This window comes from Hirundo rustica, chromosome 3 (assembly GCF_015227805.2).
Source record: "Hirundo rustica isolate bHirRus1 chromosome 3, bHirRus1.pri.v3, whole genome shotgun sequence".
NCBI classification, from domain to species: Eukaryota; Metazoa; Chordata; class Aves; order Passeriformes; family Hirundinidae; genus Hirundo; species Hirundo rustica.
The window spans coordinates 13,497,623-13,514,098 of NC_053452.1; the positions used below are offsets into that span (position 1 = coordinate 13,497,623).

At 43.6% G+C, this 16,476-nt stretch overlaps 1 protein-coding gene across 1 annotated transcript; it reads right to left on the reverse strand.

Annotated features, from left to right (window-relative positions):
* Window positions 1-1,036: 1,036 nt before the first annotated feature.
* On the reverse strand, window positions 1,037-16,466 carry SNX5 (sorting nexin 5). Its single transcript, XM_040058461.1, has 13 exons — window positions 16,132-16,466; window positions 8,913-9,017; window positions 8,316-8,426; window positions 7,751-7,872; window positions 7,317-7,440; window positions 6,601-6,696; window positions 5,622-5,727; window positions 5,467-5,542; window positions 4,588-4,627; window positions 4,381-4,467; window positions 3,145-3,304; window positions 2,325-2,410; window positions 1,037-1,601 (listed from the first exon to the last, which is right to left on the reverse strand). The coding sequence occupies exons 1-13, from the start codon at window positions 16,162-16,164 to the stop codon at window positions 1,554-1,556; spliced, it is 1,194 nt and encodes a 397-aa protein (XP_039914395.1). The 5' UTR covers window positions 16,165-16,466; the 3' UTR covers window positions 1,037-1,553.
* Window positions 16,467-16,476: the final 10 nt, after the last annotated feature.

Sequence of the window (16,476 nt, forward strand, 5' to 3'; positions counted from 1 at the left end):
GCTAAAACAACTGTGTTCTTTCTCTGGAGAAAATAATAAGAGCCTTTGAGCAAAGTTGAACTAGTTTAGGATAAACAGTATGCTTTTTTAGGAAAAAAACCAAAGCTTTGATAACATGAACCATCCAGTTGGGGACCACTAACAGCCCCAGGACAAGTGCTAGGAGTTTATCGGATATCTGTCATAGGAAGGACCACTGTCACCCACCGGCTATATAGAGGCCACATATGCACAAACAACGTGCTTATGGCCAACAACCCCAGGCTGAAACTACTCCTGCCAAACAAAGGAAAAAGGAGTTCACACATTCTTCAGCTACTCTGCTGCAGGATGATGTGGCTGGCATAAGATGCTCAGTTTTCATGAAGTATCAAGAAGAAAAAGTAGTAGCTCACAGGAAAGTAAACCCTTAGAAACTGCCATTGAGCTGCCCATTCTCAGAGTTTCCCTGGTTGAAGTTGCTTCAGGCAGTCTGCCCAGAGCACAGTCACAGAGCCCACTTTGAGCACGATTAGAAGTTCAGTCACATGAAATTAAGCAAGGCTGAGACACTCCTTTCACCCAAAAACTTTAGGACAGTCTGACTTACTGACCTACAGCCATATATGCCAACTGATTGTAAACTGTCCAGTTATGGCCCTGGGATTTATGGGCTGAGCCACCTCAGCTATGGCAGCGTGAGCCCAGCTGTTTCAAGAGATTTATACCTTACAGAAGACTGTCCAGGCCTATGCTTCCAGAAGCCCTGAAGATTCAAACAGCCTCCTGCTGCTAGTAGGAGGTGTAAAATTACTTTACAATGCCGTACCTGCACCATAGTGGAAGTAAAAGTTGCAGACAGCCACTCAAACAGCAATGTGACTTGAAGCCCACAAATTTCATTTCAACACCCGTTCCAAGAACAAACCTCTTGAGTCAAATATTTCTCTCTAGTATTCTGAAGAGCTCCAGGTGATGAGTAATTAATGATAATTCTGTGTCTGAAGCCTCTTTGTCACTTTACATCCCACACAAATTCTTGCTATACAACAGCCTGTTGTGTCAGACATCTTTATTTGCTGTGTTGTCCAAGTGTACAAATAGTGAATGCAGTTAGAGAAATTCAAAATATATTGTAGTAGAAATCTGTCTGGAAAGTGGAATGCTAAGATATTCACTTTATAAAATTATTACCCTTAAGTCACTCTCACTTGGCAAGTTTTAAATATATCAGGGCCATGAAGAGACAGATTATGATCCTGCAAAAAAGGAGTTCTCAGTAAACTTTTTCTGCTAGATGAAGTCTGTGAACAGCAAATTAATTTCTTACATTTACATTTGACTCATTTTGAGTTATCAGCCAACAGGATGTTAGTTACATCCAAACAATTCATACACAATTCAGTTCACAATTTATACCGATAAAGTCAGTGTATCACTATCAACATGTTTAAGTATTAGTGAAAATCTCAGTGACAATATTTATTTTAAGCCAATGAAGTCAAGCCAGTAAGTCAGCTCTGGCTATATTGAGTGCAATTGATGCTTTTGTCACATTTTCAGAGTAAGACTCCTCAGCTCTTGAACAAGTCAATACAACTCTGCAGGAGAGCCACATTGTTCTGCAAAGGAAGAGAATTAGTTTCAGATGAGGATGACTGATAATTCGAATCCTGCCTTTCACAATAAAGTAGCTTCCCAATTAGTGGGTCCATCACAGGATTTTGTAGCCTGTGCCAATGCTAAAGATCTACTGCAAAAGACAAGCATTCAAGCAGTAAAGGACCAAAACCAGATCACACATTCTGTAATCTGCCTCTTTCTGAAGACCTGCAACCATGACTCCATTTGTGGTAAGGAGAGGGGCAAGAGCCAACAGGAAGCTTTTTGGGCTAAACTGAGCAGTGTTGTTAAGGCCTTTGTGTCACATTCCAGTTCAGCATAGAAATAGCTGCCTGTGGTAAAGTCCAGTACCCTCAAGGAGTGAGACATTAGACTTTTCTTCTTCAAAGGAAGCTGAGGATGCACAGTTATTGCTTTGCTCTCTACACTAAGTTAACAGACCCTTCAAGCCTGCCTAGCAAAGCTTGGCAGAGGATGCTATAGAGCCAGGTCCCCTCCAAGCCAAGTGACAAGGATTGACAGCCCAATCACAAGCTGCAGGATGCACTCCTGTCCCAGCACTTAGGAGCACTGGATGCAGCAGCTGCCTCTAGACACAGTAGTGGTTAAATCCCACAGATGAGGCTGCCTGGATGGGAAGTCAGATGACTCAGCAAATCCTCCCAGTTACACAATACTCACTTCTCTCAACCTATGCCTGTTAAATTCCAAAGAGAACACACCTTTGCATGTTTTATTTCCAGTTCTGCCATTTCAATTAAGTTTTTGCGGAATGCTGCTATTCTCTTCTGTTTGAAGCTCATCAGTTCTGTAGAGAAGGAAAAAAACAAAGAGATATATGAAGTGTGACAAGTTTCAGTAATGCCCCTTATGTTTCAGGAGTTCTGTTGTGCAGCTCAGATTACAGTATTTGATTTAAAAAAAGGTTCAACAGTTACTCATGCTGTTTTTAGACACAGATGCAGTCATCACATGGCACACAGACAACTTAAGACAAAAAAGCTTTGTAGGAAGACAGCTGGAATAAACCAGAAATAAGCCACACAAGCTCTGTGAGAACCCAGAATATTTAAAAGCCAGATACGCTAAAGGTGCAGCATGTATACCATGAAATCGTATTTCATCTGCTTTATATTGTCCAAATATATAAAAAAATATATATAGGCATATACTCTTCTACTATGAACCAGTGTTTGAAACGCTGTATAATGCACTCAGCTGTACTGGGACAGAGCAAAAGCCTGTTTGCACAGTTCCAACTGAGGTAATTACCTTCCAGTAGTTACATTCACATGGAGGCTGAGTTCAGTCCAGAAAGCAAATACTAGGGGCTTATAAATAAGGTTGGTGTAGTACTGACACTGCTCTGCTACAGAGAATTGTTTTTAAAAATGTTTAGCTGCATTAGTTTTATAGCACCTATCTCTACCGTCCTTGGGATGTCCAGACTACTTGTTCAGGAGCCTTCAGTAGCTGAAGGTCAGATGGAGACCTCGACTGCATTAAGCTCTCCTTTAAGCATAAGTACAAAGTCTGTTTTACCTTGTTTAGCGGATTCTGAAATCTTTTCAAACTTCTGACAGCAATCCTGTTGCTGTGCCTCAGCCAGCCTGACGTCCTTGCTCTTTAGTCTGGCTTTGTCTAGAGCTTTGTTTGAGTTCTCATAGTCAACAAGAGCTCTGGTTCGTCTGTACAGAAGATCCTGAATAGACAGAAATAGCACACCAGAGCCATAGCAGGACTACTTCCCAAACTGAGGTTACAATCACCTTAGCAGCAGGAAGTTTCACTTCTTTCAGCACCAGATTCTGCTTTTTCCAACAAGCTATTACAGCGTGCTCTTGGTAGCCTTTTACAGTACACCACTACATTTTCAGGACAGCCAGGTATGCCTTAGTGAAGGAAGTCAAAGGGCTACTATAGGCGTAATTTCTTCCCTTAAAACAGTTTATCCTGCTGTAAGATGGATCTCTCCACAAAGAACAAAAAGAACTTTCTGAATTCCCTGAGTCTACTTCCAGCAGACATTTAATTTGTTGGAGATCGACAGTTTGACTGAAGCACTGCACTAACCTAGACATAGTAGAAATAGTACAGGTCTCTGAGCCAACCCCTTCCTAGTGCAGCAGTATAGTTGTGATGTCTAAATAACAGTACACCCCACTGAGGGAGGCTGTAGGGGATTTTCTGGAGTACCTGACATTACAAGTAAGATACTAGATGAAGAGGCCCAGTAGGTTGTACATAGATAACCTTTTCGCAGCATAGTCATCCCCAGTCAAACCAAGTTTTGATTAGAAAAGAGTTGACAGCAAGGCTTTTGCAGTCACATGAATCTACCAAAGCCCTCTTGGAAGTCCAGACTCCAATAGTGTTCACAAGTTACCATGTATTTGTGCTAGGGTACTCTAAAAATTCTGAAGTCAATCCCAACTACCAATTAGTCATTATTGATTTTATTGGCAAGTCCATGAGTACTGAGGCAGGGGACAGGAAATAAACTGCTGCAGACTTAAATTCAGTTTGCTCTAACTTACAGAAATTTAAAGAGTTCTTCTGCTTTACATGCCAAAGAAAAATTGGTCCAAGGTCCTCTGTAAGTGGCTGGGCTCCAGCTAGCTAATATATAGCATCTATATTCTGCTGTGGTTTAAGAGTGTCAGATTTCTTAGGCAAAACAAGGGTCCACTTTACTGTCCTCTTAAAGCACAAAGAATACCATGAGTGAGTCATGCTGCCCATAACAAAACTAAGCTTCATAAAGAAAACTGTTCTCACCTTAGCAGCTTCTATATTGAGTATGTAGTATCTCAACAGTTCAGAGAGCTTTAAGTCTTCATCAGATGAAACTCTACTCTCTACCTTCTGCATAAGGGAAAAAAAAAAAAAAAAAAATTAGTTATTTGGTGTATAACAGAGAACAGCAACATCCAGAGTCAGATATTCTTCTCCCCCCACACCTGCCCCCAGCAAAACTTCTCTTACCCTAAGTTTCTCAAAGAGTTCTGCAACTTTCAACAAGTACCTAGTGAGGGGAAAAAAAAAAAAAAAAAAAAAAAGCATAAGTAAGTCAGAGATACTTCATAGTCTGGTAAATGCCAGGATCAATTGGTAGGAAGCCAGAAAGCTGAAGGCTGGAGTTTACTGCTGTATACAGATCCAAACAAGGCCTCAAAAAAAACCCTAATTTAGGCAAAGACATGGACAAAAGGTTCAGTGTGCTGGATTCCACCCTACCAGAGTAGTACAGCTGAGCAGCTCAACACCATTTAATATAACAATGCTGATTCTCCAAAGGTCTTGTGGAGAATTTCCCTGCTGCTATCCAAGAGGGATGAGCTGATTTGTTTATTCAGCTATACACTCTGTTACAACAAGGTCTTGGTAAATTGATAGCAAACTCTAAAGGTGGAAGAAGTAACCTCAAAAAAGGTAACTAGACTCCCCTGGCTCAAGAATCTCCTACTATTCTGGAAGTGCAAAGGTCCAGAAGACAGTACAGATCTAGTGTAAGCTGACCTAGTGCAGTTATATTTAACAGCACATTAAAAGACACACAAATAAACCCTTTCTTCAAGGGTCTCCAGCAGTTTGTGACCAGAAGAGAATCAAGGAGATTTCTGTTTAGAAGGAGCTTGATGATGAAGTAACCTCTAGGCCACAAATGGCAAGTGATCAACTAGTTCAGAATTAGGTGCAATTAAGATTGCCACAGCAGGAGTGCCAGAAGAAGGGAAGTTTTAATGCCAGTTGCTTGCAATTCAAGAAACTCAAACCACTTATGATTAAATCCTCTGAATTTTACAGAAGCAATTAGGTATTCCCAGATTCAGGATATGGTTATGAACAGTTAGAATTGCTTACTTTTTGATAACTGTAGGCTCTTCTAATGCCAGGCTGTTCAAACAAGCTGAAGTATAAATATAGTCATCTGCCACATCTGCAAAAACAAGACAAGATTTTCAGGCTGAAATCAGCAAAACTGAATGATCTCTCATAAGGGCTTTGAAAAGATTCACTTTTATGAGATCTTGTCATCTTATCTGCTTTTGCATATGCATCCTTGATTCTGTTGTAGTAGTTCACAAGAAAAGTCTTCTCTTGCTCAAAAAAATCTTCTACTTCCTGAAAAAGAATATGACCTGTTAAGTCTGTAACTGCAGAATACAAGGCTTTCCCTATTTTAGGAAGGGACCAAGAAACAACCATAGCCTGGGCCTAAGCTTGAGGCCCATCAATCCCTATGGAAAAACTGTTCAAGACAAGATGTGAGCCAAGGATTTGACATCCCAAGCACACTTGGCAAACTTCTTCCTCACTACGCAGTGAAGATGAAGTTGTTACTCAAATACTGATGCAAGTTGTCTGAAGCACCCAGTAAGTTGGTAGGAACAGCCCACAGGACTCCCAACTGCTCGAATTTTATTTCCTAGGCCTGCTGCAACACGGTAGCTAAGGACTAAGCAGTTTGCAAGCTTGTTTCTCATCCACACCAAACATGATACATAGTGTAATGTTTCATGACACTGCGCATAGGACAACAAGCTTATTGAGAAGTGCTGCCATGGCAACACAACACAAAAAGCTGGAGCAAGACCACTTACAGGAGTCTTTGGTATTTGATCTTGCATAGTATAAGCAGAAGCCCATAAATCATGTCTGTTCAGAGCTTCAAAGCAGACAAAAGCCACAAGCACATCTCCTGAAGGTATAATTCCTTCCTCTCCACCAATATCAGGTTCTAAGGCAGGTCTTCTGCATCCAGAAACTTAAATTATAAACTGAAATTGAACAGCCTAAAGCTACAATGTCTTATTTCTATAGAAATCAGAAGTAATACAGGCTACTCTCCTCAACTGGGAGAGCAGTAACAAGGCAGGCTAATGTCAGTAGCCGAGCCTCATGCACAGCAAGCCTGAAGCAGACAGGAGTAACTTCCCTGGAGCAGGAAGCAAGAAACAATCAAGATTAGGGTAAGAGACAAAGCAACAACCTTACCTTGACTCCAGAGAAGAGGACCTCATCAGCACTCTTTACTACACTTTTTAAAAAGCCACCAAACATCTCTTTAGTATTTTTCCTCCGAACACTCAGCTGTAAGAGAGAGGCCAAAGCAGTTTTAAAGTTGTACCAGGGCGGGGGGAAAAGGTGACTGTTTTGACACTCGCAATGTACTAACACCCTTTACCCCTGATGCCTATGTCAGAGCAGGTTGATTTCCAAGCCCTCCATAAAACACATATAAAAATTTAACATGTAACACATGGCTTGGCTACAAGTAGTTTAACTATTCTGCGCCATGGATTTTTCCAATCCCCATAAACAGCTTGGTTTCTCCTTGCATATCTTGAATCAGCATCTACCACTCATAATGAGGTGTGACAAAACAGATGCAGAAGTGACTTTAATACACCTCCATTCCAGGACTCTGCAACACTGCACAGGTACACCTGAGTCATATATGTTCCCAAGAAAAAGACATGCAAAGATGGCTTCCTAACCAACTTGACAAGGATTTAGAAACACAGATCTATAACAGCAAAAGGGCTAAAGGTCAGGCTTTCATCCTTCAGTCATCTCACAGAAATACTTGCAATATCTACTTGCTGACGCTACACATAGATCCACAAAACATTCTGACTGTGCCCAGCCAAAACAACAGTACTCCTAACAGTTTGCCTCGCTTGGAAAGGGAAACAAAGAAAAAGTCTCACGTCCTGGTCATACTCCAGGAAAACATGGAAATTGCGATCTTTGCTAAGCAGAGGATGAGAAGCAATCCGCTGCAGGAAGATTTCATGCGATGAGACAGTCTTCTTGAAGACAGCAAGGTATTCACTGCAAGGAAATAACAGACTGAGATCCTCTTCGTACTACCTTCTTCAATATACAAAGAACAGCTTTAAGTTTATCCTGTGAAAATATTCAACAGCAGACTTCTGAAATAACCAGCTCATGACAGTGAATCTACTTTCAATCTCTTTAGCTAGGAAGCTTTCCAGCTTGAAAGCTGGGCAGCTCCCCAGCTTCAGGATTTTCAAGACACCCTTCAAAATAGTGACATTCAAAATCAGTTATCACCAAATGAGTTGCTCTCCTAGGAGGAGTCTCTAAATGCAGCTTTTGACGGTAGACACATTTTACTTACGCTTCCAGCTCTTGCTTCATTTTGGCAAACTCTTCTTTTGTCATGGACACTTCTCCTTCCCCCAGCTTCTGCATCTTCTCTCTGGGACCATCAAAGTCAGGCTTTGAAGGTGCTGGAGGTATCTAGGCAGAGAATTGGTCAGTCATTATTTACTAGTCAGTTAGTTAATTATTTATTAGTTATTTGCTAATAACTCATTTTTTCTAATTAGTTATTAGCAAATAATGTTTTCCAAGATTACTTCTAGTCCTCTCTAGAGGGAGGCTCTTTTGCCTGGTCATAGGAAAGTGTGGTAAAGAGTGCATGATCCAGGAATCCTATATTAATACCACCACAGAGTCAAGGGCTCTCACAGAATCCTTTGCTGCTCCAAGATATATGGAAAATTAACACAAATACCATCCCACTCAAGTTGTTTAGGAATTAAAGCAACAGGAAGCATAGGGAACACTCAAGTCACAAAACACCAGTAACACTGGTAAAACATACTCCACGCCCTTATTAGTAGGCACTTTAGATTGCTACAGTTTTTCACTTAGAATCACATGCTTTAAGAAGTACTTACAATGAGTCCCGCATACTCTTCAGTTTCAGTGAGTGTATCATGTAACCACACAAAGTCTTCATGCTGCCTTGTAACTGAAAACTCTGGGCTTTGAAAAGCTGGCAGTGTAGTCTGAAAGAATATATAGAAGTCCTACTGTTTTGTAAATCAGTGCTTTTAGAAACTGTCCATTTCCAAATGAAGCTATTCTGCTTACTACGAGACTTGCCTGCTCCCTTTTAGCTGAGCTGGCACTTATTCAATAGCACCACTAAGGAGACTGTTAGGAAAAAAAAAAAAGTACTGTTTTAGAACAGCATTAATGCAGTTTGTTTTGTGACATTTCTCAGTAGCTAACTTCTTACCCCCTGGCCTTCTGGTGTCTAGCTAGGATTCCTTAGCAAAGCAAACCTAACCATCAGTTATTTGTCTCTGTTTAGAGAGTTCAAATCCTAGGAAATCTGAAGTTTCTGCATATATATACACATTCTCAGGTCACCTTTAAGTAGAAAATCTCCATCTAATCAGAATTTCTTCATTGCCAAGCCCACCTTTGCAGGTGTGTGTACTGCAAATACCTCAGTTACTTGCACAGCCTCTTTCTGCCCATGACCTTACCTTAGTGTGCACAGTGAACTTCACTCTGTCCTTTTCACTTAGTGCATCGGGGATATCAATTTGGAGAGAAGGATCAGCATTCAGGTCTACAGATACAGACCTCAGCTGTAAGAGAATTCACAGAATAATCCTTGATCAAGCATTAAGTAGATTTAGTGAAGCTGCCTGATCATCAGCCATCATGAGAACAAGAACCACACTGCACTACACACCTGCCTTCAGGTACACACATATGACCAGAATTCCTTTCTCAGTGCTTCAAAGAGCCTTAAACTGAGCCAGCATCTTCCTATGGGGGCTTATTTCTTCATTTATTCCAACAGCCTAGACCCAAAACATCACTGCAAGCATACTCAAACTTTTAAAGAGCACTGTAATAGCTTTCTCACTAGATGATATCCTCCAGCTTACACATAAAGACTGTCTTCTAAGAGGCCCTCCCTTGCTGCAGCCTAAAATATTATTGCTATTTTCTGCATAAGGGAGAAACCACCAGAGATCAAGGTCACAACACAGGAAGTTTGTTGAAGAGTAACTGTCAAAGCCAGGAGGAATGCTAAAGTTATCATTTGGAGATAATTCTGAAGGCCTTCTCAGAAAAGCAGGCTAGAAAACTGCACCAGGATTTCTATCTCACCACTCTGCAGCACAAGCCACACCAGCCAGGAGCCTGCTCCTACCACTGCTATGTACACTAAGTTTCAGCACCTAACCCCACAGGCAAATGGTGCCAGGATCTGAGCAATTCTACCATATCACAATGGCTAAATGCTGCCTCAAGCCTCTGTAAAACTGCCTAAGAACTGTTGATAGGCTGCCTGTTATAAGGTGAAGCTTTGCTTCCAAAAGGCTCTCTACCCTCTACCCCTACCTACCTGGAAGCTGCCTACCCCTAGGCTGGCCATCTGCAGCCAGATCTGGTATGTGACAAGTCTCTCTGGCTGCCTGCAGAGGACACAGCTACCAGGACAGGGAGCATTTGCCCCTGCCACTGCTCTCCCCTATGATCACACTGCCATGTATAAGTGAGGGATACCCCAGCCACTACACCCTCCAAAACAACCGCCAAAAACACTTCTACCTTCTGCATCCTTGTTGTTAGCTAGAATTAAAAGGAGATCGGTAACAGATAAAACTTTTTTAAGTCTTATAATTATGGAATGACCTTGCATGCAGCACATTAACCTTCCCAGAAGATGGAAAGGACAGAAGACCTTTAGCCCATCCACCCTGGGCATTGCCTTGGCAGCAAGCACACTTAGAAAGCACAGTTCCTAGCAGTCCCAGGCACTGTTCACATCCCACAGGACATGGTGGAACTCCAAACTCTACAGGGACTCCAACAGTAATCACTTCCCTCCAGTCACCACTTAGGACAGACTGTTATGTTTCCACACAGGGAGGCAATTTTGGTCCTTGCTAGGAAGGCACTGGCCAAACAGAGGTGCACAGTTCAGAGGTCACTGACACGGTTTTGGGTAGAAGCTGCCCCACTCAGGCACTGCAGGAACGACAGGTAGAAGGCCACCAGTCAGGCAAGTTTCACTGCAAGCACAGTCTGTTGCCAAATGAAAGGTAAGCTGGTTGGTGTTTCCCACTTCCCAGCCAGATAACACCACAAATCAAAGCAGCAATATGCAGACCCCAGTGTTTTACATCCTGCTTACTTCTATTTGCTGTCCAAACAGGATCAGCAATGCTAACAATATGAACTGCTGAGTATGGAAAGTATGATAAGCCAAAGGAAACCATTTCCTCTCAGCTAAACTAAGGAAAGGATTACACAAATCAGATAGTCCTGAATTTGTGAACTTTCTTACTAAGTCTTGTGAAGGAAGTAACCCATGTTTAGATGCTGCCAAGGCCCCTCCATGCCTAGTAGCTGCCGAGACAGGAGACAAACATGGACATCAGGTGATCCTGCTTGGTCAGATTAAAGCAGTTAACATGTGCCTTTAACGCATGCAAGTATGTGTCTCTTGGCACCCTACACAAAATGCAGATAGGACCTAAAAACAACCTGGAGCTATATGAAACCAAGGACTGTAAGACCCCTTGGTCTGCTCTAGTCCTGTGAAGGTCACTGTGAGCTCCTAACTCCAGGCCAGAGATTTTTAGGATTACAGAATCATGTCTCAGTCGACAAAGGGAACATTCATGCTGTCTGACTTCAGGAGGAGGGAGTGCTTTGTTTCCTGAGAAAAAGTGCTAAGAGTAGCTATTTGTGCCCTGAATGGGGGGAAGTAGGAAGCCTCACTCCTGTCAGCATAGCTCTGTAATGCACTGACTCAGTGAGTACCCATGGCAGATGTCTCACACTAATCCCTGAGCCACACAAGCACTTGCTCTGCAGCACCAATAGCTCTGCACACAGGACTGTCAATGCCACCATCTCTCCTACACCCATCCTACAAGCAGGAATGGGGACTAACCTCCTCATGGTCACATGAAGGCTATGCAGAGCAAAGGAATTAAATATTCATTACCAGGCCCCAGGCTCATTCTTTCACCACAGCAGTCATCCAACCCATTTCCCAGGTCACCACTCCATCTTAACTCTCTGGCAGCTCCTTCATATCCAGAGGCATTTCTCTGCTAGGACATCACTGCTTCTTCCCTGGACTCCAAGCAGTGGGGCAAGAGAACTGAAGGGTCCCCATCCAGTTATCAGAAACCAAGTCTGTCACTCCATACCTTCAAGGGACATAATCCAAGCTTAGCAGCTGGGAAGGGATTATTCCTCACTTGTAGCAGATACCCAAATAGATACAGAGGGGACACAAAATGGAAACAGCTGCGTTGGGCTGCAAACTGAAACACTCACCCAAAGCCAGCACAGTACTCTCACTTTCAACTCTCATTTCTCTTTCCCAGAAGCAGCTTCTGGTCTGCAATGACTCCAGAAACTGTTACAGCTTCTCTGACACTTCCCGCTTCTAGACTCAGGACTCAGAGACTTATTTCAGTATTCCTGGGGTTTCTTGATGATTCAAGCAAAACTACTCCCTGTTCAGTACAGATACTGTCCAACTGGTAAATCAGAACAAAGCAAAGCCCTACACAATAACATAGATATCATACTGGTTAACGTTTCTAGGTTTCAGGACCAGAAAACTAAAAATGGATATTATGGTGCTAATTAGGACACCATAATAAACACCTGATCTAGAAGCCCCAGAAACAGCAGATATCATTATTATGCCAAATTCAGATAGAATTTTAGAACACTTGCTTTTTTTCTATTTGTTAGAGATGCTAGGGGGAAAAAAAAAAAAAGTTGGACCACTTAAATACAAGTGATGACCATCAGCTACCTAGACTTCTGCCTGACAGCCATTACATTTCTGATCAAGCCTCACCCAAATGTAAACACATCTTGATGCTTGAAGACACCCAATGGGAAGAAACACCCCCAGCCACTGAAGCCTCTTAGTTCTGGTGAGAGGCCTGAGCTGCTGCTTTTACAGTTACACCCTTTGCAGTTTTAGCATCAGCTCCATATGACTCAGTGTCACTTCTGCATTCTAACAAAAGAATCTGCCAGTGCAAGCAACTGCATAGAACTTCTGACTGTTAGTGAAATATGTATTTGTTCTCAAAGACAGATTAATCCAGGGGTTTTCCACAATGCCAGGCTCTTGGAAGAAGCAAGGAGCCCTTCCACAAGGGCTCACATGTCAAAGTTTTCTGCTTATTGTCAGCTAACTTTTAGAAACCTTCTTCCCTCACTGATCACCTCCCTGCTGTCATTCAAGCAACAGCCCACAAACAAGACTTCAGTAGTAATTACATCTGTCACTCCCTAAAATCCATTACTTTTTACAGAGCAGGCTTTCTAATTAAAACTGTTTAGGTGCTCTCCAGAGAGCAGTAAAATACCACAATGTTTTCTGGCAGTTTATACAGAGCCCTCAGTTCCAGAGAGCCTTGTCTTGATTCCCAGTAGTTAATCACCAGAGGATCTGACCAGTAGATATCAGCAGCATTAGCTGCTGGAACTACATTTTAGTCATATTCAGCACAAGCAGCTTAAGCTTCATTTTAATCAGGATACTAAAAGTGCATCTGAAAGTGCACTGCAGGCATGCAGCACTACAAAGCACAGGTGAAGCTTGGATTTTGCAGCCTTTGTGGCAGGCTTGCTGTCACCACTCTGACACTGAGCTGAACAGTCCTGAAGTGGTCTGGTTACACACAACCAGGAAAACTGAACAACTGTTTATGCTATGGAAAATGCTTTCCCAGGTTTGTGACTTCAAACTGGAGAATTCCAGTGATGAGTAATTAAACCTGATTCCAGGTTTAATTAATTTGCTTAAAACACTGATGAGAGAGAAGCTCACTGAAGAGAAAATAACAGCTCAATGTAGTCACACTGAAATGGCATTCCTCAGCAAATGCAGTGCTTGACAAGGAAGCAGAAGGCCCAGAGCACCTGTTGCCTCTGGCTGTGCAATAAACTGAACCTCTCCTGCCAGAGGGATCTCTGCATCACTCTCTGCAGAAACGCAGAGGACACACACCTCCTGAGAGAGGGAAGGACTCTAAACATTCAAGGATGCCACATGCCAAGCAAAAGCCTTGCTGGTTCATCCTGTTCCACCAGCAGAAGGCTGGACACCTCCATCCAAGTGATAGCTTCCTCAGTTGGACGGGTCAAGCACAACTTTGGCTATGCAGGGCAAGCCCCCCACGTGCCTGCAGAGCACAGCCTGGGGCTGAGCACTCCTGGCCCAGCTCAAATGGAAATTGTGCAACAGCAGCAAACCCCAAGCCACAGTGGGCATCCCCAAGTACGCTTTGCTGACCTCCTACAGTGCGGCCAGGGCTAGTGGCAGGGAGTCTCAGGAATACAGCAGCCTTACCGTGCTGGCTTCACCTTCCGCTAGCCCAAACTGCTGGGCCAGCTTGGTGGAGGCTGCGTGTCCTTGAGATTGCATTATCCCTATCCAGAAGCTGTCACCTTGCTAGCAGCTCACCTCCCCACTTGATTTCAAGCTCAACAGCATGCAGAAGCAGTTTTTTTGGTATGCACACGCAAGATCCAGTATGGCCTCATTCCGTCCAGAACTTGCAGCACAATTTGTCCAGCAGAATCACCATTTGTAAGTGATAACATTAAGTCCCAGGCCATGAGACAACATTTTGTCTTCCACTGATTGCTTTGAGAAAGAGGGGCTCTCAGTATTTTGATCTAGAACATTTTAACTGCAGACTGAAGCCTTAAAATACCATGAAGACACTGACATTAAGAAATACCAAGGTATTTACTCAAGCTTAGCTTGGAAGTCTCACAACTCACTTCAAATTCTGAAGTGCCTTTTCTTCCCCCATGACAGATTATATCTTATTTTTCACTGCACTTCCAATCACCCTTATCCTACCCTCCCTTCCTACATATCCTGATCATCTCCTGCTTTGCCACCTCAGGGTCAGTTTTTCGTTTATACTTAACAGTGGCTCCTATTTAAGTTAATACCTAATAAAGTTTCCTTTACAGGCATGAATTTTATCTACCGGTCACACACCAGTTCCAAGTTGCTGTTTCTTTGCCTAAACAGAAGCAGACAAGATAGGAGCATTTCTATCCTCCTCTGTGTGCTGCTGGAATCCCAAGACAGCTCTACAACCTAAAACAAGCTAATCTTTGTCTATTGAACATCAGAGTTTAAAGCTACTCCAGCCCCCACCACTAGAACATTTTCCCCTCCCCCGAAATTCCTGTCTGAGTTACAAAGACACATAAACACTCAAAAGTTACCAATTGCTGCAAAGAGAGTTGATATTTGACCTCCCCCTCCAGTATTCTCCAAGGGCAGACACTTCACATGCAGCAGAAAAGAGTTAAAGCACTGGCCAGCTCACAGCTCAAAGCAAGCTGCTAGAAAATGCTTCTTCTACAAACTCTTGCCTGTCTTACTGACTCAGGATCATTTCAAAACAAGATTCAAGTGGAAAAGAAGCAGAGAAAAGGAAATTATCCAGAAGTAAATAAAGGCTGGGGTATTTCTAACCTTCAAGTTAGTTATATACATGCTCCAAAAAGCTGGAGAAGACATAGACTGAAGAGACCTTCAGCACACCTATAAGCTTAAAGTAAAGTCATCTTCCTGCCAGTGAAGCTTAGTCACAATGCAAAACCACATGCAGATGTGACAATATGAAAGGCAAACAAGCAACTTGCTGACTCTTAGAGGGTTGCCTTACTTTCTTTTCAAGGTGTGTTGAGGGTAGTTATTAAAACAGGGAGTTTAGGTAGGGTAACCCAAGCAGCTCGTCCAGTAGAAGAGATAATTCTAATCACTGTTTACACTACATAAACGTCAATTCACGAAGTTCCTCTTTTAGCATTTCACTTGCATTTCCTCTGAGAAGTTTAACATCAGGAAACACCCCGTGCTGCTTTAAAGGGGAGACATGAAGCTCCTTGGCACCTACAGCTTTAACCCTTCTCCAGAGAAAGGAAAACCAAGCCACCTGCTGATGTGACAACCAAGGGAAAGGGGCACTGCAGGTGAAGTGACAACTGATAGCCTAATTAACGCAGAGCACACAGCCAGAAAGGCCGGTCACAGTCACAGCAGGCAGCTGACCCACTGGCGAAGAGCAAGTTTAACCCCTGCGGCACAGTCACCTACAGCACTTCGCCCGCAGTGCCCGGGAACAGGTCCTGGAGAGCAGGTCCTGAATCACCTGCCAGGCCCATCTTCCGCAGCTCCTAGGTCTCAGTTGTCACCCTGCTCCCGCCTCGGCACAGAGTGCAGCCGGCACTGGCTCACGGCAGCTGCACAGCCCTTCCCTCCTCCTCCTCCCGACTCCGGCTTTAATTCTCCCCAACCCCTTATCTTTCCCTGCGCACATCTCCCTTCAGGGGCTGCTCCTCACACTCACCCGGGCACTCTGAGCCCTGCCCTCAGGGGACCTCGGTGTGCCAAAAGCACGAGGACTATAAGGCGACTCATATTAAAAAAAACCAACCAACCAACCACCACCACCACAAAACAAACAAACAAACAACAACAACAACAACAACAAAAAAAACACAAAGAAAAACCTACACCCAAAACACCAAACCGTAAACGGAGCAAGAAACAAAAACCTGTCACTGTCCCCGTGCTGCCGGGGGCAGAGGGAGCAGGGAACTCCCTCTCACACCGCACGGCCAGCTCGGCTGCACCCCCATCGCCCGCCCCAGCCGGACCCGGGCCGCCGCCCTCACCTTGTCCTGCACGTCCTCACGGAGTAGAGCCATACCTCTGGCTGCAGACAACCACCCCGTATCTTTCTCTTTCTCCTCCTCCCCGCCACTTCCTCCTCATATAACCCGGGCGGAGCCGCCGCCGCCACACCCCCTGAGGGGCGCTCGCCATCTTTGGTAAGGGCAGATCGCTGCTTTCCTTCATCCAAGATGGCACCACAGCGCTTTATTTTTCGGCTTGCATGTAAAGACTTGGGTTGTTGTCCTTACAGCTTTTAAAAAAATACCAAAAGAGCGCGAAATGGAGCAGGCACGTCCTTCTCGCCAGCTTTCGGGGCCCTCAAGCAAAGGGCAAAGGGCTGGAGA